Genomic DNA, 25,588 nt, shown 5'->3' with positions numbered 1-25,588 from the left:
CAGGTGAAGACCAGCTTCCTGTAAGGGGTCTCTGCCCTCCGTGGGCACTCCCCCACCATTTTTTCTCCTCGGGGGCCCCTTCCCTAAGCGGGTACCACCCCAAGCGAGGAGCAACACAGCCTGGGGTCCCTAGCCTCCGAGGCCAGACCCGGCTGCAAGCCGAAGGTGGGGGGGGGGTCCGCCCCCCCCCCACTGGGAGGCTTGGGGGGAATCTCCACTTCCCCGGAAGATTGGCCGTAGAAAAGAGCTGGCTCGGAGCCAGCGCCTCTCAGCTGTTCGGCGGCTCGTAAAAAAGCCGCCGCCAAAGCTGCCGCCACCGCCTCCTTTGCTGGGATCGCCGGAACGGCGAAAAAAAGCTGAAAATTGCGGAGCGTGCCGGCAGGCTGTGTGGAGGATGATTGCCCTGGAGGAGGTTGCCCCCCCCTCATAAGGGAGCAGCGCGGAGCCGTGGAGGACGACTTTACCTCAGAGGCTTTTCCCGCGCCCGCCATTTTGTGCCTAGGCGGGAAGGTTGCTCTCCGCCCAGATGATGGGCGCGATCAACTGAATGGGGCCGATTTGCGCATGCGTGAGCCCCAGGGGTGCCTGGTCGCCATTTTGTGCGTTGTATTGGTTCAAGATAGCTGTCAGATTCAATCTCCGGTGTTCATCTGTGAGTACAATGGAAGATCAAATGCTTCCAGGGAAAGTACCCTCTCCTAGCACAGCCCCCAAGGCCAAGGCTAAGGCTAAAGATAAAGCCAAGACCCAGCATTCCTCTTCATCACTTAAGGAGGCGGAAAAGAGGATTCAGGCCTTGGAAAAGAGGTTGGAGGCGGCCCTTCACACCCCCTTGACCATCTCTCCTCTGTCTGCGCAATATTTGCCTCTGGCCAGGGACACATCTGTTCCTCTTCCTACTATGAGGCCAGCAGAGGTACTGTCAGACCGGGATTGGTCTCCAGACAGGCAGATGCCAGCTATGCCTCAAGTGCTTCCTTCTCCGGGTCCTATCCAAACTAGGCCAGGCTCAGCAAGTCAGTCCTTAAGGAGCGGTCAGGGACCCTCAGCCACCTTTACGCCCACAGCAGCGGGGCTTCGAGGTCAACCTGAGGCATGGACAACAGCAGGGCTGAGACCACAGCCAGATACTTGGCATCAGATGTCCCCTTCAGTTCAGGATTTGATTAATAATGCCTATACTCAGGGGATGGCGGCGGGGGTGCAGCAAGTTACACAGCAGCCTCGCCCAGTGCAGTCAAAAAACCTATGGTGTGCACCGCCCCCCTCAGGTTTGGGGTCTTGGGCTGACGAAGCAAACCCTTTAGAGGACATTGAAAAAGACTATGATCTTTCTGATGACGAAACACCGCCAGAGCAGCCTGTGGCGGCTGGATTATTTAAATCTTCAACTTTTAGGGTCTTGCTTCATAAGGCCAAGCAAACTGTTGCCAGGTCCTGGGAAACCAACAGACACCACGGATGGGACCAAACCGTCTACAGTCCTCTTTAAGGAACCCCAGCCCGAGTCAGAGCACATTCCATCCTCTGATATTATCCAGCAAAGTGTTAAAAGACCCTGGCAACACCCAGCTGCAGCACAGGGGCCCTCTGCAGTAGAAAGAAGATTCTACACATTTGATGAGGAGGTAGAGAAATTACTGGAATTCCCTCCTATAGATCAGCCGGTCATGCAGCTGATTTCCAAGTCCTTAGTGCCCTCTGAGACAGGCGATAGCCTAAAACCTGAGGACAGAAAGGCAGAGGTGTTAATACGCAAAACACATCAGATGGCGAGCTGGGGATTTAGAGCAGCTGCGGCTGCTTCCTTTTTCACAAGAGCATCTATCGTATGGCTGCAGGAGATGCAGTCCAGACTTGGACCGGATGAGGGTCGCTTGCGGCAGGATCTTGGAAAGCTGTTGGCGGCAGCAGAGTTTTCAGCGGATGCCACTCTGCATGCTGCCAAGTTTTCGGCCAGGAGTATGGCGACAACTTTGTCATCAAGGCGCCTCCTCTGGCTGAGAAGCTGGCCAGCAGACCTGAAGTCTAAATGGAACCTGATCTCAGCACCCTTTCAGGGGGAAAAGCTTTTTGGGGAAGCACTGGATCCAGTCCTCGTGGAGGACAAGGACAAGAGAAAGTCCCTCCCCAGAGTCTACAGGCGCCAGGAGCGTCGCTGTAATCCCTACCAACGCAGGCAGTCCTTTCGGTGGGACTCCTCTGCTCCAGCGGGTCAAAATACCAGACCGTATTCCCAGACCCAGTACAATACTACCACGTTTCAGAGTGATAGAGTCCCCTTCCAGGATCGCCAGAGAGGGTATCAACAAACGAGGCGTCCCTTTCGTGGAAACCAGAGGGGCTTCAAGCGCCCTAAGTGACTCTGTTCATCGGCCCCTGGGAGGCAAACTTCAGTTTTTCGAGGCCTCCTGGCGGACTACGTCTTCCGACAGGTGGGCATTAGCAACTGTCTTCCAGGGCTTGCGTTTGGAGTTCCTCCAGCCCCCACCAAACCGTTATGTTCAATGTCCAGTTCAGCGGGACCCCCAGAAGAGGTCCCAACTTCAAAAGGAGATAACCCATCTCTTGGAGATACGGGCAATAGAGGAAGTGCCCAGACAAGAAATAGGTACCGGGTTTTATTCAAGGGTCTTCCTTGTACCGAAAACATCGGGAGGGGTCCGAATGATCCTCAATTTAAAACACCTCAATACCTATATCAGGTATCGACGATTCCGGATGCATTCTCTTCAAACCATCTTGGCCGCAATCCGGAGGCACGATCTATTGACATCCATAGATTTAAAAGAGGCCTACTTGCATGTGCCAATCCTGCCGGCTCATCGGAGATTTCTCCGGTTCTACCTGGACGGCTCACACTACCAATACCGGGCAATGCCGTTCGGCCTTTCTTCGGCCCCTCGCACATTTACGAAATTACTCGACGTACTAACTGCCCAGATCAGGTCTCATGGGATTCGAATTCTAGCTTACCTAGACGACCTTATTATTCTGTCCAGGTCCCCTCAGAGGGCGCTGGAAGATCTGGCAGTCACGAGACAGACACTGGAATCCCATGGGTTCACGATCAACGAAGAAAAGAGTCATCTTCTTCCAACAGTCAAACTGTTACACCTGGGGTCCATGATAGATACTTCCACAGGGACTGTGACCTTATCTCCAGAGAGAATGTCAAACATTCGACAATTACTCTTACATCTTCGACGCCAGCAACGGGTGTCTCTCGCGTTCCTTTCAAAGGTTCTGGGGACCCTTGTTTCAACTATCGGCATTGTGCCTTGGGCCCGTCATCATCTCAGGGTCCTTCAATGGTTCCTTCTTCCATGGCAGAAGGCCAACATGAGTCACTCACAAAGGTCAGTGCGGCTTCCTTCAGCAGTCAAGGTATCGTTGAGATGGTGGACTTCCCCTGCCTTGGGCAACGGGTCCCTCTTCTGCAACCGGGACCGCCTAATCCTCACAACGGATGCCAGTCTGTCCGGCTGGGGGGCCCACATGGGACTACATATGGCCCAGGGACTTTGGTCTCCGGAAGATCTGAGCCCAATCAACATCAACTATTTGGAGCTCAGGGCAGTCTTTCTTGCTCTTCAAGCTTTCCTTCCTTGGATTCGGGGCAAGCATGTGTTGGTCTTGACCGACAATGTGGCTACCAGGGCCCACTTGAATCATCAAGGGGGAACGAAGTCTTTCCGCCTGATGGTCGAGTCAGCGGCCCTTTTCAACTGGGCAGAGACCCGCTTAGCCTCACTGTCAGCGGAACATATTGCCTGGACCAGCAACGTTCAGGCAGACTGGCTGAGCAGGTCTACCCTGGACCCCGCAGAGTGGAGACTAGATCCCGGAGTATTTCATCAGATAATTCAACGCTTCGGGACTCCTCTGGTGGACCTTTTTGCGTCACAAGCCAACACGCAACTAGTGAGATTTTATTCCGGGTTCCCAACACCGAGGGCAGAAAGGGTCAACGCCCTCTTGTCTCCATGGCCCAGGGGTCTGCTGTATGCATTTCCCCCGACGTGTCTTCTACAACGGGTGCTGGACATAGTAATCCGGGAGAAAGCCAAGGTCATCATAGTGGCTCCATACTGGCCACGCTGGCCGTGGTTCGCAGACCTGGTAGCCCTCTCAGTGTCCCCTCCTTGGAGGATCCCGGATCGGCTCGTCTCCCTCACTCAGGGGTCCATTTGTCACCCGGATCCCCAATTAGCCGCCTGGCGTGTGAGCGGGAAAGACTAACGCAGCAACATCTTCCAGACACGGTCATTGCTACTATGCAGGGGGCTCGTCGGCCATCGACAGTGCGGATATACCAGGCAACATGGGCAGCCTTCTGCAGGTTTTGTTCTGCCCGCCACTGTGATCCGAAGCAAGCCTCGTTGATTGCAATCCTGGAATTTCTCCAATCGGGAATTGAGCGGGGCTTAGCCCCTAACACCCTAAAAAGGCAAGTGGCTGCCCTTTCAACTATAATCTGTGTGTCAGACTTTCGATCTTTGGCTCACCATCCATGGGTGAGGGATTTCATCAAGGGAGCTATTAACAAGCACGCTCCTCCGGTACGGAGATTCCCGACATGGGATCTCACCCTAGTGCTGCGTGCACTCATGGGACCTCCCTTTGAGCCCATGAGGTCAATTTCATATAGACTCTTGTCAATTAAGACATTGTTTTCGGTGGCAATTACATCTGCCCGAAGGGTCTCTGAGTTGTCAGCGCTGTCCGTCAGACCGGACTTGTGTGTGTTCCATCCGGACAGAGTGGTGCTGCGGGTTGGACCCTTCGTTCATCCCGAAGGTGAATTCAGATTTTCACAGAAGGCAAGAACTGGTTCTGCTGGACTTCTGCACACATGGTCAACATCCTTCTGAACTTCGTTGGCACAAGATTGATGTCCGAAGGGCTTTGAAGCTCTATATCAGGAGGACGGCTTCATTTCGAAAGACTGAAAGACTCTTTATTTCATTTGCTCAGGCCACGATGGGTCTTGGAGTTTCTTCGCAATCCCTTAGTCACTGGATTAGGGATTGCATTGCGGAGGCTTATACATCGAGATCTCAATCTCCTCCCGCCGGGGTTATGGCACATTCCACTAGAAGTGCGGCTACTTCGGCGGCTTGGTCAACGCAAGCTTCTTTAGAAGATATTTGTCGTGCCGCTACTTGGGCATCATCTTCTACTTTTATACGCCACTATAAACTGGACTCATTGGCTTCGGCAGAGGCTTCATTTGGCAGGCGTGTCTTGCAGCGAGTGTGTGTCACTCCAACGACCTCGGCCCAGCCTTTTCCCTCCCAGGGGATTTGATCTTTGGTATATCCCATGATGGACTCTCCTTCCAGAGTCAATGGAGAAGAACCGTTGTACATACCTGAACTGTCTTCTCAGTGCTCTGGAAGGAGAGTCCATACCCACCCGGCATGGTGTTTGGCCAGGTCGCCGGAGTGTTGGGACTGTTGAAATTTGTACAGTGTTATGAAGTTAATAAAACTTTCTGATTTTTACATTGTCTTCGTTTTTAAAACTGGCTCATGGGGGCTGCTAAGGGGGCGGCGCCAGTTAATTAATTATTTAAATTAACTCAGTCTCTACCAATAGGATTGGTTAACAACCCATGATGGACTCTCCTTCCAGAGCACTGAGAAGACCGTTCAGGTATGTACAACGGTTCTTCCCTAATATATTCAGTTAAAATCGCAGATACTTCCAAAAATATTACTGTAATCATAGTCTATGCTGTTTAGAAACATAGAAACATAGAAGACTGACGGCAGAAAAAGACCTCATGGTTCATCTAGTCTGCCCTTATACTATTTCCTGTATTTTATCTTACAATGGATATATGTTTATCCCAGGCATGTTTAAATTCAGTTACTGTGGATTTATCAACCATGTCTGCTGGAAGTTTATTTCTCCCAAATTAGTCCTCCTTTAATAACCATACCTTTTTCCTTTCTCTCTGCTTCTCTTTTTCATTATAATTCCCATTATAATAATCTTATAATTTAGATAATCAATAAATTTAAAATCCATTTTAAAAACTTATACAATTATAATTTTATCATTGTCTAAATCTTCTTCCACCTACTCCTTCTTCTTTCAGCTATTCTTTTATTTTCTTGTTTAAATTTACCAAATACCTGCTACATTTTCACAATTCAATTTTAATATTGCAAATAAAGTCTATCTTATAAATTTGTAGCTTTATCATTGTCCAAATCTCCTCCCATCTGCTCTTTATTTCAATTCTTTTATTTTCTTGCTTTTATTTTTTTTAAATGCTTACTGCCCTTTCTCAGTTCAGTTTCTGTGCTGCAAATAAATTCTGTAACATCCACATGTTTCTGTAATTCTGTGAAATAGTCCTTCTAGAACAATGTAAATTCTCCTCTTCAAAGTGTTATAGTCTCCGGATGGAAATAATTAGAAATGTTCACAGTCACAGTCAGCGTAGATAAGATGTTCCAAGAGCCAAGGTCAAAAAATAGATTATATGTCCAACAAATCTTCTCCTGCAATTATTCCTCCAACCAGCATTAATTCCACAAACATATTTTAACTTATTTATATATTAAAACTCAGTTTTCTCAGCTGATTAAAACCAATATTTTAAAATTCACGAAGATAGTTTAATAATCAAATAATCAATTTTTTAAAATCCTCAATCATAGGCTTTTACTATCCCCAGAAGCTTTCCGCTATTGTATCCATTGCTTTAGAGTTAGACTTTTGAAGGAAAAAAAGTATTTTTTAAAGCATGAGGAGCAAAAGGGGGAAATGTTAGAAAAGGAAGATGGGAGAAAATGAGAAAATAGGGAAATAGAACAGAAAGAATTGGATTTTAAGGGAAACTGTTTAAAAGTACAGTGTTCCCTCGATTTTCACGGGTTCGAACTTCGCGAAACGGCTATACCACGGTTTTTCAAAAAATATTAATTAAAAAATAATTTTTGGGTTTTTTTCCCCTATACCACGGTTTTTCCTGCCCGATGACGTCATATGTCATCGCCAAACTTTCGTCCACCTTTAACAAATATTTTTTAAAATAAATTTTAATAAATAAATATGGTGAGTAATAATCTAAATGGTTGCTAAGGGAATGGGAAATGGTAATTTAGGAGTTTAAAGTTTTAAGGGAAGGCTTGTGATACTGTTCATAGCCAAAAATAGTGTATTTACTTCCGCATCTCTACTTTGCGGAAATTCGATTTTCGTGGGCGGTCTCGGAACGCATCCCCTGCGAAAATCGAGGGAACACTGTACATATATGGATGCTTCCAGGTTAAGTGCTTGCAACGTAGTATTAAAGTATACCTTTTTTCCTTTCATAACAGTGATGTGGGGTTTTGTTTACTTGTTTTGTTTTTTGTTTTTTTGATAAGCAAGAGAATGAAGAAATGGAAAGAAAGCACACAAAAACAATTTTTCCCTTATTCACTGGAAATGTTTTCAATAAAATACTTCAGACATATGAGACAATGGACAAAAATCTAAGAACTTCATGTAGATCTAAACTATAATATGCTGGTCTGAAACATACTGCATTATAATTTGCCAGGAGATATTGCACTACCAGAGAGATATTTTTAAAAAAGCAAAATAAATTAATGTAATAAATGATTGAGGAAAATAGTAGACCCCTAGTCATTTCATGATTGGACTATTGTATGCGCCTGGGGCTACCCTTGAAGAGAATGCTGTCAGTTAACAATCAGTTAACAAAAGATCCCACCTTACCCTCATCGTGCCCCATCCTCTCCATTTGTAATTAGATCATAACATTTGTGGACATTCATTTTTTTGTGTGAAGGGTGGGTGTGCGTGTGTGTGTGTAAATTACACTGTATATAATACTGTATTTCCTCTGAGGCTATTGTTCAAGGACTTGCTTTTCTCCTCTTGACTTTTGATCTAGAGGCTGAGTGATTCATTCTACTTTTACACTCAGCCTCAGAATGCTGGGAATGCAGTTAACCTTCACAGTAGAATACATATATTTATACCAGGAATACTAACAAAATAAATATCACTTAAATTTCAAATGCTAAGATTTCTGTTTATCCTGTTTGATTTGGGATGCTATGGGAAATGCATTTGGTTCTGCTTTAGAAGAGAAAAGTACAAATGTGATGAAGGCATCAATTTGTAACATGACCAATAACACATGATCATTATATGAACAAAATGACAAAGCCAGGATATCTGTAATTAGCTTGAGATTATTTCTGGTAAAAAGCAATTTGAAGAGATAAGGGTGAGACGGTATCAGTCTGTGAAATGCTGAACCACATTCACACTACAGTAAATCAGTAGGTAACTTTTCAAAGTGTCAAAGCTAGAATTGTTTGAAAAACAAGCATTGATGACATTTATGTACACTGAGAGCATATGCACCAAGACAAATTCCTTGTGTGTTCAACACTTGGCCAATAAAGAACTCTATTCTATTCTATTCTGTTAAGATGAGATGATGTCAATCATGATAATAATTTCAGGAAAAGCCATGTTAGACCTATTTTTGCAGGAAAATAAAAACATTAATTAAAGAAAACTTCCCTGATAAAATTAATATGGAAACATAATCATGTAATGCCAACTATATCCCTATATTATTGATTATTGAAATTAATAATAATAATAATAATAATAATTATTATTATTATTATTATTATTATTATTATTTATTAGATTTGTAGATTTGTAGATTAGATTTGTATGCCACCCCTCTCCGAGGACTCGGGGTGGCTCACAACAGCAATAACAATACAATACAATACAAATCTAATATTAAGAAAAACAAGTTAAAATCCATTATTACTAAAAACAATGCTACACAATCACACCACATTCAAATGCTACAAGTCAGAAGGGGAGCAGGATTCGTCCGTCCCCGCCCATGCCTGGTGACATAAATGGGTCTTCAACGTCTTGTGGAAGACAAGGAGGGTGGGGGCAATTCAAATCTCTGGGGGAGTTGATTCCAGAGGGCCAGGGCTACCACAGAGAAAGCTCTTCCCCTAGGTCCCGCCAGACAACATTGTTTAGTCGACGGGACCTGGAGAAATCCAAATCTGTGGGACCTAATCGGCCGCTGGGATTAGTGTGGCAGAAAGCAGTACCATAGGTATTCTGGTCCGATGCCATGTAGTGCTTTATAGGTCATTACCAACACTTTGAATTGTGTCCGAAAACTAATCGGCAGCCAGTGCAAGCCGCGGAGTGTTGACGAGAGGCCCATGATTGCTCGCGCAGCCGCATTCTGCAAAATCTGAAATTTCTGAACACTCTTCAGAGGTAGCCTCATGTAGAGAGCGTTGCAGTAGTCGATAATGCATAATTGAGTAAGCCATAGAATACAAAAAAAAGAGGTCAATGCAGAAGGTTTGGACAGCTTCTATAGAATCGGTGGTGATTATGCACAGTTCGAAGAACCCGCAAATCATACCAATGACTGGCTCCACCCCCTCACCCATCCAATTCACTCCTTCTCCGGTTCATACACATGAACATCAGAAGGAGGCAAGAAGCAGCCAGGCTGAATGCTAGAAGGCTTGGCTGAACTTTTATGTTGATTCTGTAAGGAATCTATTTGGCCATGCCCACCAAGCCATACCCACAGAACTGATGTGTGGGGGATTTGAATTTTGTCACCCCTGGGTCAATGTATGCCTCATCAATTAGAGAAAAGCCTCTGATTGTGTTGAGCATGTCAAATTGTGGAAAATGATGAGAAAAATTTGGAATCCCAGAACATCTCGTTCTCCTCATGAGAAACTTATGTACAGGTCAAGAAGCCACATTATGGACAGAACTGAAAGAGACTGGCTTCAGATCAGCAAAGGAGTGCAGCAAGCTGCATGCTTTCTTCCTATATATTCAGCCTATATGCCAAATATATATTAAAGGAAGCTGGTTTGGAAGAAGATGAGCATGGTTTTAAACTGGAGGATGAAAGATCAATAACCTGCACTATACTGATGACACTATTCTGATAGCTAAAAACGCAAAAGGTCTGCAATCCCTACTACTAAAAGAGCTCAGTTGAAAATAAACAGACTAAAATTAAAGAAGACCAAACTTATATCAAGAAGTACAATAGAACAATCAACCATAGAATTTACAATGAAGATATCAAAGCAGAGGAGAGATAGAAGATAAAAAGCAATTTAGGATCAACCACCATCAAGAAAAAAACAAGCAGTCAAGAAATATGCTGCAGACTAGCACTTGGTAGAACAGCTATGAAGGCCTTGGAAAAGATACTTAAGTGCTGTGACCTGTGAGAATTTTGCAGGCCATAGTATTCCCTGTGAACTCTGAGGAAGTTAAAATAGACTTTAAAGAAGCAAGATGGGAAATATGACTTCTGGTTTTGGAGAAGACTTCTGAGAATGTCATGGACAGCCAAGAAAATAAACCTATACATCATTGAAGAAATCAACCCGAAGCTCTTACAAATGGCCAAACGACGAGGCTCAAATTATGCTACTTCTGACATATTATGCAAATATCCATATCTCTGGAAAGGGAATGAACTTCTATCCTGAGAGCTTAATTACAAAATGTGAGCATAAAAAACAAATGTGTGTGTGCTGTAGTACAAAATACCATTTTGTGGCTTGGATTTAGATATTTGATTAAAAAATAATAAAATAACTGTTTTGTGGCACTGAAATACATTTTTTCCTCAAATCAATCTTGGCTCCTGATAGCATCATGGACACCTCTTGTAGGTTTCTTTTTAAAGTAATTGTTCAGAATTTCCATTGCATTCTGCCTCAGAATTTTCAAGCAAATACTTCTCACAAATATATGGTACTTCAAAGCCTTAGTAATCCCAGAATCCATGTACATCTGCAATAATCATTTTTGTTAAATTCTTCCCCTCTTTTTATAGTTCTGAAAGTAGGGTGCAACCTTAGGTGTTTGCTAATTTCATTAAAAGCTGTGATTTAGACATGCTCTCTGTTCATTAATAAAGATGTATCAGTCTGTTAACGATGCTCTTATTCTCTAGGGTAGAATCTGAAAAAAATATCTCCACAGCTAAACTGATTAATTTATCCAAATCCTCCAGCATTATAGAAAGCTTAAATTGTGATTAGTTACTCCTTTGGTCTGCTGGAACAGTAAGCTGAATTTCCCTTTCCTTATATGGATTTGGCCAAATCGGTAGTTTAGTGATGGAATGGTTCCCTTTGAATCTCTAGCTCGGCTGTTCCGAAAGACTCCGGGTTGCTTCTCCAGATCTTCTTGGCTCCAGCGGAGCCGGCTCTCCTAGCTCGGCTCAGCGCTCGATTACTTCAGCTGGTCTCTCCCAGCTGGAGTTTTCGGCGCTCCACCGTCCCGCCTCGCTGCCGCCCTGCATGTGCCGGAGCCAAGATGGCGGCCTCCACCCTCTCTCAGACCAAAGCGACAAAAGCGGTGGTGGCGGCGGCGCGGCCCCGAGACGAGGAAGAGGGTGCGGGGCCGCCCCCGGAGGCCGGTAAGACCCTGGGAGTGAAAACAAAAGAGATGGGGGGAAAGATCTGTGTGTGGGGAGAGTCGATTTGCCCAGCGAGAAGGCCGAGCTCGGCGTGACAGCTTTACATGTCGCTTCCCTCTTCGGAGATCCCCCCCCTTTCCCAGCCCTTCGGATCAACCCCGGGCTGCGCCCCGGAGAGATCGCGCGCTGTTTTGATCCCTGGAGGGAGGTGTCGGAGACGGCTGAGTGACAGGTAGCTGCGCCCCGTTTCTCCTCGCCCTTCCGATCGCGGGCCAGGATCTCCTCTACTGTCAAGGCCTCGGTTCCCCCGAGTCTTCAACGACAACAGCGGTCAGCGTTCATTCATCCGCCTTTTCCCTTCAGCTTGCAGCACCCGCAGCCCCTGGCCAGCGCCTGTCGCGGCTGGTCCCTGCCGCTAATGACGGGGGAACCGGATATTTGAAAAAGAGTTTTGCTGTGTAAAAGCATCTTTGTCCTTGATTGTGTGTGTGTGTTTGTGTGTGTGTGTGTGTGTGTGTGTAGTATGTGTGTGTGGAGTGGGGGAAGGGCTAGCGAGCATAATCATCTTCACTTAATTGTTAACATTTCCTAATGGTGTCAGTTCTAAACACGAGCCGTCTCCATATCGGTCTTTGGATGGGTTTTGAAAATTGTTTTATTTTTATTAGGATTTTAATATTAGGATTTTAATAGGATTGCAGTTTGTATGAGCATAACATGAGCATAATATAAGTAGAAAGTAATGATAAAAGAAGAAAATAGGACAGGGACGGTAGGCAATATGGTGCCCTTATGCACGCCCCTTTTAAATCCTTTTAAAAATGGAGTGTTTATTCACTCCTCTACCTAAAAGCCTAAAAGGGACCCTTACCCTGTGAATATATATATATATATATATATAAGATGTTAGTGCCCTAGTAATTGCTTCATATAAGCCCGAATTTAAACACTACAGAATGATTGATTCTGTCTTTAAAGCTAACTGTAATAAAAGATAAAATAATGCAACGAAGTAATTATATTTTGATGTGTTGTGGATTCTGTTAAGTTTCCTGAGTTTATCAAATATAATTATCTCTGATACGTAGGGATAATTGAATCTGTTTTATTTAATAAAAGATTCCTAAACATATTATTGTGTCTCAGTGTTCTTTTAGTTTGAACCTATGTATATTTACCCAGAAGTTATTTTAAAATATGTTTTTAAGAACATTCCTACCCTGCTTTTGTTCCATGGAGCTTAGGGTAGGATAAATTCTTTAATAGGAGACACAAAATAAAATAGTTTGAGAGAGTGAAGATCCAAGGTTACCCAGTGATCTTTATGGCTGAGTGCAGAGTTGGTCCCAATACACCATGCTAACACTTTGTTTTCATAGAATTGTGGTTCATGAATAGTTCTGATTGAAAAATTACCCTCCACTGCTATGGGGAAACATTGCCTTTGTAATTTTTTCCCCAACATCATCTTTTAAATTATTTTATTTTTATTTTATTTTACCAGTTACATTTTTTTTGTAAGCTGTGTAATCAGCATATTGAACTTCAGTTAATGATTTCAATTAACTGGATTTTATTGTTACAATTTTTCCTCTGTGTGCACTGAATTTTTATATGCTTAAGAGAATTGTAAGTGCCACTGAGTGGAGTACTTTGAAACTAAATGCAAAGAGATCTTGGACCAAAGAAGGAAATACTTTTTCAGACATAGCATAATTAAAATCACTGTCGGTAGTTGTAGAATGGACAACCAATATAGTTGGATTTAAAAGGGGATTGAAAAAACCCATGAAAGAATAAATGAATATTAATGCTATTGGCTTTTAACCACTCCCTTGGCTGTAAGCAGCATTCCTTATAAACTAATTGCGGAGAATAAGGTAATAGGAGGTTATCATTTTCCAATCCAGAATGAGAAATGAACCAAATTGGTCACTTATGTGTCAGAGCATCCTGTACAAGGTGAGCCTCGGGCCTGATCTCACAGGGCTTTTCTTATGTTCATATGTACAAGCAGGAAATAGTTTTGTGAAATTGAAACTGTCATCTAAGCGAGGATTTCAGATGTTAAATTACATTTCATTCGTACATTTGTTTAGTTCATCCAGTGAATATTGATTTAAAATATTTTATGACTTCCTACCCAAGGAAACAATGTTTTTTATTTACTTATATAAAAAAATTATTTAATTATCTCTAGTATTTTTATTTTGTTCCTTTGGGTTTGAATGTTTTATGCTTTTAAATTTAGCTGGCTGTTTTATTTATGTATAATGGACTAATCTGATTGGTAATATTTGTACATATCTGATTTTATTTTCCATATTTTGATTTTTTTTAAAGCCTTTGAATGTCCTATATACATTTTGAAGAAAAATAAGGATTGTATTACAAATATCTTATTTTAATGTTCCATTTTTTTTCTAATAAGATACATATGCTGTAAAACTCAAATCTAATTGATTTTTATGGAACTTAATTCTGAACATAGGATTGCATTGTTAGCTTAGTATAGTTTATATCCATTAGGGAAAATATTTTTTTCTTAACTGGCCCGGTCAAGTAGTGAATAGCTTATATGCTACTTAATATTGTCGACTTTTCATCTACAGTTTTCAATTCAATCCCTATATTCCCTTCTGTCGTTTGGTAGTTCTGGTTTCTGAGGAAGAAGAGGAGATGATTACCTCAGCGATGAGCTCCCCACTCCTCCAGAAGAATTCTCTGGCTGGGTCACTAGATCAGATTCCAAACCGAATAGGAACCTCACTCTCTCCTGAATCTTCAAGCAACAAGGCAGACTCCCAGGATGCCAAATGTGAGTCTACCTTCTCTCATGGTTGCTACTGAACCTTGTGTGGTGTCCACGATGGGGAAAAAATCTTCTCTGCCTCAGCTTACTTTTAATACACATCCGATCACTTGTAACTTGTGTAAAGGAGGTGTAGGGTGAATATTAATTGTACATTTTATTGTCCAATATGGAATTTTCATCATTAAAACACTTTTATTTCTCTTGATAAAATATTACAGAAATAAATCTATAAAACACTTTAAAATGTTTATGTATATAATAGTAAAATAGTTCTACTAATTATTTTATTCTAATGGTTTGCAAAGTTACTTCACGTGACCCTTCATCTGAGTGTCAAAAGAAAAACAAATTTCAGGAGATTATGAAACCCACCTCAAATTTTGCAAGTAAGATTTAGCAACCTTACATATATTGGATCTTTTAATTTTTTTAAATGTAAATTTTAATTTAATTTTGCGATACTATAAATGCTGTTTGGGTAAGTCAGTTGTAATCTTTAAATGCTGCTAATGTTAATAGCCTACGTAAAGGAAAGAACTGAGAAATGCTGTTGTATATACTTTCATGCATTTTAAAAATAATTCAAAATTGTATGTGAAATTAATAGATTGTTTCTTCATTAATAGAATTACCATTCATCTTACTGAAGTATCCTTTTTCGGATTTGAATTGCTGACCATAATGTGCATAGATACTTAATGAAACTCAAAATATTTTTTGCTATTATAAAATGTTACATACAAATCTTTTTGTATGGATAGAGACAGTATGATAATAGAAGATGCCTGTAGAATTATCCAACCCTGTACTACTGGCTAAATGAACAATACTAGAACAGTGCATTCTGCCACATCTTTACTGAACACATTGAATCAGTATTTATGGGTTTTTTTTCTTAGAAAAGATTAGATTAGATTAGATTTATTGGATTTATATGATAAAAATGCATTTTAGTTTTAGGATTACCACCTTCTTAAGTGATAAGTTTGAATTAGATGTTCCAGTAAATATATCAGGCTACTACAAATAAGTTAACAATCAGATATGAGTCTAAGATATGTGTTCTCTATAAAAAGGAGAGTTAACACAACTGGAATCTGCTATTTCTGATCCAGGTTTGTGGAAAGGAATCATGTTCTGATCAAAAGAGATATCTACAGATTTTGGGAAAGAGGTTGGGGATGCTCTTGTGGTTAAAAATGGTACTGAAATAATTGCCAAAGTTATTGGCCTCTGTCAGACCATGATTAGGGAGATAGCATACAGATTGAAAAAATGTACTCTAGTATTGTTATTTTTCTCAGAAATGGTCCAGCAGAAATTACCCTGAAAACAAAGTATACAATATTATGAGAAACTACAAAGAGGTAATAACAAAGGACCTATGAGCGTTCTTGCATTGTCTTTTATCAGTGTTCATAAGCCCATTATTTTAAAAAAAAAAAACAGTGAACAAATTGCACAAATGAGACTACAGCAGAAATGTTTGCCATTCATGAGAAGTATTACATCTGGAGGGGAAAAAAGCTGCATTCCAACAAAGAAAATTATCCAATCTGTAAATCGTGGTAGCCAGACAATTGTTTGCAGCTTTTTTGCATCTTCAGAATCTGAAAGTCTGATATTTATTGATGGAACAGTAGATTCTGGATTGTATTGACAAATTCAACAACAACAAAAAATCAGGATATTTATCCCTGAGCTGAAATTTAAACAAATGCAGATCATGAAATGCAATACCCCAAGCAACCAAGGGAGTGGCTGAAGGAGAAGAAATCTCATATTCAAATGATTGAGCTCAAACTGTGACCCTAATTGAATCTTGTGAGCAAAACAAGCCCCAACATTACAATGAATTTAGGTAGCTCTGTAAACAGAAGCAGGTGGAATGCTTCAAAACTGATCTATAGGCATTGTCACAGATACAGGAAAACTTTAGTTGAAGACATTGATATTATAGGAAGTACCACCAGTTATTAAAACTAGAGAGTGTGAGTGTTGATTCAGTGTGTTCAATGGAGATGTGTGTTGTTTGTTTAGCCAGAATCTCTCTATCAATTAATAAGAACTTGGTAAGATTCAGATCACATTGTAGGATACAATGCTTAAATATAACTTGGGGATTTACAAAGCTCTTTTCAGGATTGTATGAAGTTTTATTTTGCAGGAAACTTAAATATTGATTTGAATATCCATTCATATATTTCTGAAACATAGACACGATACACAGACAAGATTAACCCTATATATATATTAACCCTATATATATATAGCTAATCAGTGCCCTGTTTTCCCCAAAATAAGACATCCTCTGATAATAAGCCCAATGGCAATAAGGCCAAGCGCTTATTTCAGGGTTCAAAAAATATAAGATAGGGTTTTATTTTAGGACAAACATGGTAGCTATATTTCTTTAAAATATTTTGCTTTGCTCTTTGGTTGAAAACAATTCAAGAGCAACTTAAAATATAAATAAAAACAAGATGTTTCCCTTTCAAACACTTATATATTAAAACACAAAAGGAACAGGGGGAGGAAAATAATTAGTTTTGAGCACCAATTCTTAAAATTATATCAGCTTGAAAGAAAAAATCCAGGAGAAGATGAGACTGATAGATTTGGTCCCTCAGTAGATTAGATGGAATATTGTTGACACTCAAGGAAGAACCTGCTTCTCATCTCTCCTCACTGTAGCTTGATATACTGTAATAGAGTCCCATTACAGTGATCCCTCGATTTTTGCAGGTTCAAACTTTGCGAAATGGCTATACCACGGTTTTTCAAAAAATATTAATTAAAAAATACTCTGCGGGTTTTTTTTCTATACCACGGTTTTTCCCACCCGATGACATCATACGTCATCACCAAGAGTCACTTCTCTCTCTCTTTCTCTCTCTTTCCTGTCATTCTCTGCTTCAATCATTTTCTCACTTCTCTTTTTTTCTCCCCTTTTTTCTATCATTTCTCTCTCTCTCTCTACCTTCCACTCCCCCCTTGCTCTCTCTCTCTCTTTCTCACTCTCTCCCTCCTTTCTATCTCGCTCTGTCTGTTGCTCTCTCTCTGTGAGAACGCCTGCCCCGCCTCTCCTGCAGCCCCCTCGCTGACAGCTGGGACGAAAGCGCTCTCAGCTAAGGGACTGCGAGAGGGGCGGGGCAGGCATTCTCAAAGCGCTCAGAGCGGCTAGCGGCCGAATGAGGAGGACGAGAAGCCGTAGCCACCAGCGCTGCTGCAGGAGGACCCGTGCCCCAAGAAAGCCGGTGAGAGGAGCGGATCGGGCAGGCGGGGGGTAGCGACGAGGGGGCCGGAGACGCTGGGGGGGCGACATTCAAAACAATCTTTGCCGGCCTTCGGACTTTCGTCGCTCCCCACCCCTAACTTCAAGCCCAGCTCCATGCGCGGCCTTGGAAAAGGGTGCGCGGGGGTAGTTTTGGGCTGTCCATAGCCAAAAATGGTGTTTCTACTTCCGCATCTCTACTTCGCAGAAATTCGACTTTCGCGGGCAGTCTGGGAACGTAACCCCCGCGAAAATCGAGGGATCACTGTACTGCTGTTTGTTCAGCAATAGATGAGAAACTACATTTGCAATGTACAGTATTTGAAAGTATAGCAAGAGTTATAGTGTTGTGTTAAGATGGTTAGGCAGAGTAGGGAATAATTGATCCTGTGTGATTTCTAGGATTTAGTTATGGCAAGGCAGCTGAAACTAGTTTATGTGCAAACGTGTTTCAGAGTGATTGCTACATGATGGAGGAGAGGTTTTGCTGAAGAAATTTGCAACCACCACTTACCGTTTAGCAGATTTATCTGTTGTAAAATGGACTGCAGAATTCATTTTCTTCAGCTAAGTCTGGCTGTTTTATGGAGAAAGGTCCCAAACAAGATAACATTAAATACATTTCTGGTCTACTGAGTGGTAGCAAAGATAGTCTAAGGTTAAACCTAATATTGTCTCAATAAGTCACTCTCCTCTTTCCAGCACCAAACCTCACGAAATGTGAGGTCTGTGGCATCTGCTTCGAGACCCGCAAGGGCCTGTCCAGCCATGCTCGTTCTCACTTACGGCAGCTTGGTGTGGCTGAGTCTGAGAGCAGTGGAGCTCCTATCGACTTACTTTATGAACTGATGAAACCGAAGGGGAAAATGGACAGCAGCCCCGTCTCTCCAAGTCTTAGCAAAAAATCTGCCTCTCCCAAAAAAAGGTCTGCAGGGTCCTCACAGCCAACACTGCTGCTGCCTCTCGACAGAGCTTCGGAAAGGTCACCAGAGTCAAACAAAGCAATCAAATCCCCTCCAGGTTTCACCCCCAAGAATGTTTCCCAACCAGGATCTCCCATATTCAAGAAAATGGCATCTGCTCTGCCTGGTTCTCCACCACAAAAGAACCCTGAAGACAAAAGCCCCAGGCTACCATTGGGCCCTCTGCAGAGTCCATCTAAAACACACTGGTCACAACTGGAGGAAGAAGGCCCTTTAAATCTAAGTGAGTCTGTTTGATCCTGATGCTGCTTGCAAATAGGAGAGCTGGCTTTGCAGGTTGCGACTGCAGGGAGCTCTTGGCTTTCACATTATCTTGTAGCGTGAACTCCTGCAGGATTGCCCACTCAGGAGACGCATTTTACAACTTTTGGGCTTTACTTGGGTTCTTCCAGTCATACGCATCACACCATTATAGTATTGTGACATGCACTCTATGGGCGAATAAGACAAATAGGATACATTTGGTCTGGTGCAAAGATTTCTGTTCTAAAATAACTACTGAGGTTGAGGTTATGGTTCAGTTAGATGGAGTGGTTTTCTTGGAGCAAATGGGTCTTGCTTTTCTTTAAAAAAAATCCCTAAATATTTCATCTCAGCAAAAGAGGCAATTTGATGTAATTTAGCAGACCAGTTTATCCCTTAGAGGGTTGATCACACTTACACAACTCCAGGTTGTGCTGCAAAGCTTTTGTGTGTGCTTTTTAAAATTTGTGCCCAGATATGTATTTATGGTTCTGCCCATCATATGTATTTATGATTGGAACTCAACAATATTTCTCCATTAAAGGACCAGCAGCTATAAACACCATCTGCTTCCTTCTAAAATCTTGAGCAAAGTTACTTTGAAAACAATATATTCTTAGACTCCTGGGAAGAAATAATCATTAAAATACCTAATTATAGAATATAAAATTGTACTTTAGTGCTGCTGGCATTACCAGTTTTCTGACTGTACATTTTTCTATTCTTTTACACAACAGTCCCCCCCCCCTTGCACATTTTTCCTTTTTGCTGTCTTTGTTGGGATTTATTTTAAGATTTGTGGACTTGTGACTCATAATGGAACTTCTCTGATCTGAAACTAGTTTAGCATATATTTCTGGCTTCACTATTCAGGGCTACGTCTGTTCAGCCTTTCGGTGAAATGTGTAGAAAGAGTATAAGCCATACCTTATTCTTCTTTGATGTTCTTTTGCACTGGAGAGTTTTTAGTGTCTGTGCTATTGATTCAGCCTTTTTCAGCTCTTCACTAATTGTTACTGGAAGTTACAGTAAGTTTCATTTAGCTTTGCATATAGGCTGAAATAAGTAGAATTATAAAGAAAGAGGAGTTGTCTGATATGTTTGAGTAAGGATTCTAAGATATTTTTTTTTCTTATAGAAAATGGATAAGGAAGAATGAGAATAAATAATGCTTCTATTGTGGCTCTTTTCATTGTTGTATCAGCACTAAAGTCCACAGCGCTATTTATATGTAAAATGTATTTCAACCTGATATATTCATCCCATCATTGAATGCCATACTAGTTTCACTGACTAAAAATTACATAATGCATCCAAGTACTGTTTGTTGCTTTTGAATTTAGAGAGACACACAGTTCACAGTGTAATAGTTTAACTTAACACATTCACTACAATCCTTAAATATGGTGCATCTGCACCATATTTATAACACTTAAGTTATAACACTTAAGAGGTTGCCAAGAAACTTTAATTTTCCAATCCTTCTCTGAGCTATTATTCATTTCTAAATGGATGTCTTACCTTTCTGTTCTAGAAATCTATGCTGTCTTTATTTTGGATGAAGAAATTTCAAATATTATTTTGTCTTACTTACCCAATATAAGATTTTTAAACTATAACTTGTCATTTTCTTTATGGCTTATATGGCTTCTTTGAACATTAATGTACATTTGTCATAGGCATAAAATGTAATTAATTAAAATAAGTTCTTACAATATTAGTTCTGCAAAATCCAACTAACAGCTCCTGTCAGTTTTACATTTTGTAATTCATAAAAGGCACAGAACTGCAAGAGGTATGTCAGTGTCATTCTCAATTCGTCTTACTTTGAAGTCAAAATGAAAACTTATTAAATGAAGATGTTTCTAGCAACTGGACAGATGGGAGAAATGAGTTCTTTTGGGAAGAATTCTACTCAGTTAAATGTCATTTAGCTGAGCTGACCATATTGGTAAGGAGCTTCAAGTCATGAAATATTAGGCAAATACGAATAGCACTGTTCTTTCTGCCATCTAATTTTTCTGACATCAATTGATATGTGTAAATCTGATATTATAACTAACTTTTTATTATTCCATTCTCAAAAGTTACACATACTCAAAACCTGTTGGTTTAAGCTGAGATAGAACAAGCCTATGCATCAAAAAAGAGAAGTATGTTGGAAAAATTGACCTGGGTCAGTGAAAGCAAATGTTAAATATCTCTTCTGCAAAATTGTCTGTTTTAACTATTAAATCTGCAGCTGTGCTATCGGTGAATAACCAGCCTCTCCTTTGGAGTTGTATATCAATTACTCCTATATGTAAATATTTTTTTAACATGCCCTTTTTAAAAACAAGTCTTTTAGAGAAAAGTCCTCTTCAGGTTTTAAAAGGTGCTTGAGACACATTATTTATGTAATCGTATCTCTTGTGATCAATGTTTTTTTTTTCCGCAGCTATAGATAGTGACTCGGGCAGAGAAATTGACTGCCAATTATGTGGTGCCTGGTTTGAAACCAGAAAAGGGCTGTCAAGTCACGCTAGAGCCCACCTGAGACACCTGGGAGTGAGCAATCCAGATGCTAAAGGATCTCCTATTGATGTTTTAAATGATCTCATCAAAAACGAAGACTTCAAAGGCCGTCTTTCCTCTCTCATCCATAGCGAGAGAGACTCATTAGGGGAGATTGGGAGTTCTGATGGACACAGCCCAAAGAGCACAGCTACAGCAACACCTACCACAGGCATGAAACAAGCACACTCACCAAGGCCTTTGGGCAAACAGCCATCTATACTCTCACCTCACACCCTTCCACCAACCAAGAAGCTGAAGCCACATGGGCACAGGCTGTCACTTGTGGCTAGTCTACAAAGGAAACAGGGTCTTTCTTCCAGTGCGTACTGGGCATCAGATGCTGAGATGGCTCCACTCAACCTCTGTAGGTTCTATCAGCGCTGGCTATTGTCCCCTCCTCCTCCTCTTCCTCCTCCCCCTCTACCCCTCTGGTCTTGTTTATGCGACACGGAGCTGTGCATTTAGACATGCAGACCTCTTGTCATTACCTGCCTTATGTCTTATTTAACCAATAATGGGGTGGAGAAACATGCCCTTTGGCTTGCATTCTCCATTGCGCTTTCCCTTCAAAGCTTTTTCTGAGTGCTATATTAAAGCTTTCCCAGCTGGCCTCTGCATATATGCTGAAGTTACCACTCCGTCTCTGGGCATTTGCTCTATTTGATCTGAGTAGATAACTAATCCTTGACCCAGCGATATGCTTGGTTTCTGTGGACTTAGAAAAATCAAAAGACAAGTGTGGACGCCACATAGTTTGTTCCTTATGGAAAGGGAAGATTTTAATTTTTATTGTTTTGCTATTTAAAACATTTTTCCTTTTGTAACCTGAGCCTTTTTGTGGCCCTGGATTGGTGTCTGACTTCTCCATTTTTGTACGGCTCTCACTGGCTGTATTCAGTCTACAGGATATTGACTGCCTTTATGTTTCTCTTCGACATATAAGGTCTTAGCTTTTAGAGAACTAGGATGGAGATTGTTTCTTTTGCCATTTACACCAGGACTTTTTTCCTCCCTTAATGTAAATAGATAAAACCAGTCAAAAGGTATTTTCCTACTGGTGATTAACAATTGTTTGATAGCCACAAGCACCCCATATTTAATGGCATACGACATATTTAATGGCACCTCTTTGCTTTGATTGTTCTGTATTAAAGACAATTGCATGGTGGCAAATAAAGGACACTTGGCTTTCCCCAAACTTTCTGGGGGTGAGTTATTTGATAGGGAGACTTATGTAGACATTGAATGATGGGATGGAAAATATAATTATTAATGTATACTTTGGGATTATCTGATCAAGTGTACAATAAGTCAGTGTGCTTAATCCAGATGGGTGGTTTTTGTATTTTAACAATGACTATGTGATAACTGCCAGGAAAATGCCTGAACCTCTTTCCTCAAAAGCTGAATGAACTTGGATTAGAAGGAAACTGTACAACTGTGTGATGCTTTGACATTAGACATTATCTTGTATCAGCTGTGCTCAACCTTTTTTAATTGGACATTTTCTGCTGTTCTCAGTTCTTTGTCCATATTAGCAAGGTAGTCTTGCTTTGACCAGATCTAGCCTAGATTTCATGATGTTTAATTGGAATTACTGGTGTTTATTTGGGGGGTGGGATTTACTAAAATGCCAGCTTTGCTTGTGAAAAACCTTGCACTATATACCTGCTTCATACGCCATATATTGGACAGGAATACGTAGTTGGTGCCCACATCATCCTGCTTTTTCCTGCTCATAATTTTCAGTCACATTAATTTATTGGTGGTTCTTTCTTTTTTTTTTTAAATTCTCAGCCTCAGGTGCAGAACCTGTGCGGGACATCAGATGTGAATTCTGTGGGGAGTATTTTGAAAACCGCAAAGGGCTCTCCAGCCATGCCAGATCCCATCTACGTCAAATGGGGGTGACTGAATGGTACGTGAACGGTTCTCCAATTGACACACTCCGGGAAATTCTGAAAAGGCGAACTCAACCTCGGACCAGTACCTCGAGTTCCCCGGCCCATAGTCAGAAGTCAGTGACCCAGTCTGTTCTTGGAGGCTCTCTGGAACCCTGTAGCCCAGGAGAAAGCCACATGCCTGGGATCTCTAAGAAGGCACAGCAGCCAGGGAGCCCTATGGGGCACTCGCCTACTTCTTCTCCTCCCCCAACTGCTAGAAAAATATTCTCCGGGCTTCCTTCTTCTTTGCATAAGAAATTGAAGCAAGACCAGTTACGAATGGAAATCAAGCGGGAAATGATATCTGGGGGACTTCATAATGAATCGCATCTGGCTGACAGAGCCTGGTCACCACGGGAGGAGATGTCTCCACTCAATCTCTGTAAGTGTTAGTCACGGGTATTGGATACCTAGTTGTGTGATGCATGTCTGAGTGGAACCAAATTTATTTATAAGATTTTTTTTTCGTTTTTGTTTTATTAATCAGTGAATTTGGGATAATGAGTCTGCATGCCGTTTTGACAATTTTATCTGTGTATGCAAATTATTTTATACTGTGGGAAAGGATCATTTTGTTTTTGACAGTTTCTTAATAAACGAAGAAGGTTGAAAACATTTATTAATGGGCAAGATACAGCTCCAAACACCCAATCATTCTAGAGTAGCTCTCCCCAAACTGAGTGCCCTCCTGACGCCCATAAATACTAGAATTCTCCAGCTTATCACTTGCTGACAATTCTGATCCTCATATCTAAAAGATGGTAATATTGAAGAACGGCTCTCCTCCAAGTTGCAAAGCATAAATATAGACAAGGTTAGATCTTCCCACCTTTATGTGTCTTGAAAAATGCTATAGAGTGTTTTGAGTGGTTGGGTTTACGGCTGGTTCCTCGTTCGTTAATTGTTTCCTGTGTGTCTTTATCTAAGCTGCTCGTGCAGACCCTGTCCGGGAAATTCGCTGTGAATTTTGTGGCGAGTTTTTTGAGAATCGGAAGGGGCTGTCCAGCCATGCCAGGTCTCACTTGCGTCAGATGGGAGTAACTGAATGGTCAGTCAATGGATCTCCCATTGATACACTACGTGAAATCATAAAGAAAAAGAACAAGCCATGCTTGATAAAGAAGGAGCCAAACACAATGAGCATTGAGATGCCCACAGCTATGGGAGACGATGATCCTAAATCACCTGGGAAAATTCTGCAGCCCATGACATTGTCTCCACTGGGCGGAAAGACTGGAAAACCACATCTTGGTCGGGATATGTCCTTGTCACTACTCAAGTCACAGGAGGGATTCCTGGCACCACTCTCTGCTAAACGGCCACTATCAGATGAACGACTGGGTGGCCATGAAATGAAGCATAAAACCTATATCCAGACCGAATTGCCATTCAAAGCCAAGCTCTTGCATGAAAAACCCACTCATACATGTAAGTGCTATTGGGGTACAGGGAGGGGATTTGAGTGGGATTGGGATAAAATTTGGAATTCTGTGACAGGGCTTTTCTTTGTGAAATTGAATTTTGCTTTCTGACTTGATGGAGTAAAAAAGATGGGATGATTAAATAGTAAACAAGGCAATGGATGCAAAAGTACCTCTGGGTATTTTATTTTGTTTTATAACAACTTCAAATAGCAGTAGTAGCATACTTAGTTGTTTTGCATAAGCTGTTTAGTGCAAAGCATTATCTATGGCAGTGTTTCCCAACCTTGGCAACCTGAAGATATTTGGACTTCAACTCCCAGAATTCCCCAGCCAGCAGATGCTGGCTGGGGAATTCTGGGAGTTGAAGTCCAGATATCTTCAGGTTGCCAAGGTTAAGAAACACTGATCTATGGGGATAGTTTTAAGGTGTATAATTGTGAGCATATCTTTCTTCCTTTCTGTATGTTTAATTCTCCCACCCTCTCACCATGGTTGATAAAGACGTTCCGTCATTTGCAGAAGTGAGTATTAAGCAAACAAATAAACTATTGTATTTCAGCCATAGTTCCATGCCCTCAAAGTGGCCAAAGGTATTTGCAGCATAACTGTTTTCATACGAAGAATAATGAGTTCACTTAACTTGTAAGTAGGAAATTAAGAGTCGGAGAAAACAGTGCTTTAGGGATTTCAAGCAGAACTTTTCAAAAGCCTTAATACTGAGTGATATTTAGGGAGACCTAGAACTCATGAGATGCAACAGGTAAGGATAACATTCAAATCCTGAACTGCTGATTAAGTCCTTTATTGAGGATTTTGCTCAGTCTAGCTCCCTGCCTTTTCTGCTTCCAGCCACTGAAGCCTG

General features: G+C 41.5%; 1 protein-coding gene across 14 annotated transcripts in view; it reads left to right on the top strand.

Moving 5' to 3' along the window:
* Positions 1-25,588, top strand: part of WIZ (WIZ zinc finger) — a 78,337-nt gene that overhangs the window by 49,097 nt on the left and 3,652 nt on the right. For 6 of the 14 annotated variants that reach the window (XM_070739659.1, XM_070739660.1, XM_070739661.1 and 3 more), the window contains exons 5-11: positions 14,142-14,306; positions 14,609-14,689; positions 18,280-18,783; positions 21,241-21,723; positions 23,157-23,684; positions 24,230-24,730; positions 25,576-25,588. The exon at positions 25,576-25,588 is cut by the window's right edge and continues 428 nt beyond it. In XM_070739659.1, the coding sequence (XP_070595760.1) occupies positions 14,142-14,306; positions 14,609-14,689; positions 18,280-18,783; positions 21,241-21,723; positions 23,157-23,684; positions 24,230-24,730; positions 25,576-25,588 (2,275 nt within the window). Of the gene's footprint in view, positions 1-11,347; positions 11,489-14,141; positions 14,307-14,608; positions 14,690-18,279; positions 18,784-21,240; positions 21,724-23,156; positions 23,685-24,229; positions 24,731-25,575 lie in introns of those variants that run through there. The other 8 variants (XM_070739665.1, XM_070739664.1, XM_070739658.1 and 5 more) reach the window with 7 other exon arrangements.

Source organism: Erythrolamprus reginae, chromosome 2, assembly GCF_031021105.1.
Source record: "Erythrolamprus reginae isolate rEryReg1 chromosome 2, rEryReg1.hap1, whole genome shotgun sequence".
Taxonomy (NCBI): Eukaryota; Metazoa; Chordata; class Lepidosauria; order Squamata; family Dipsadidae; genus Erythrolamprus; species Erythrolamprus reginae.
Note: the sequence above shows the minus strand (reverse complement) of the source record. Positions and strands in the feature narration are given on the sequence as shown.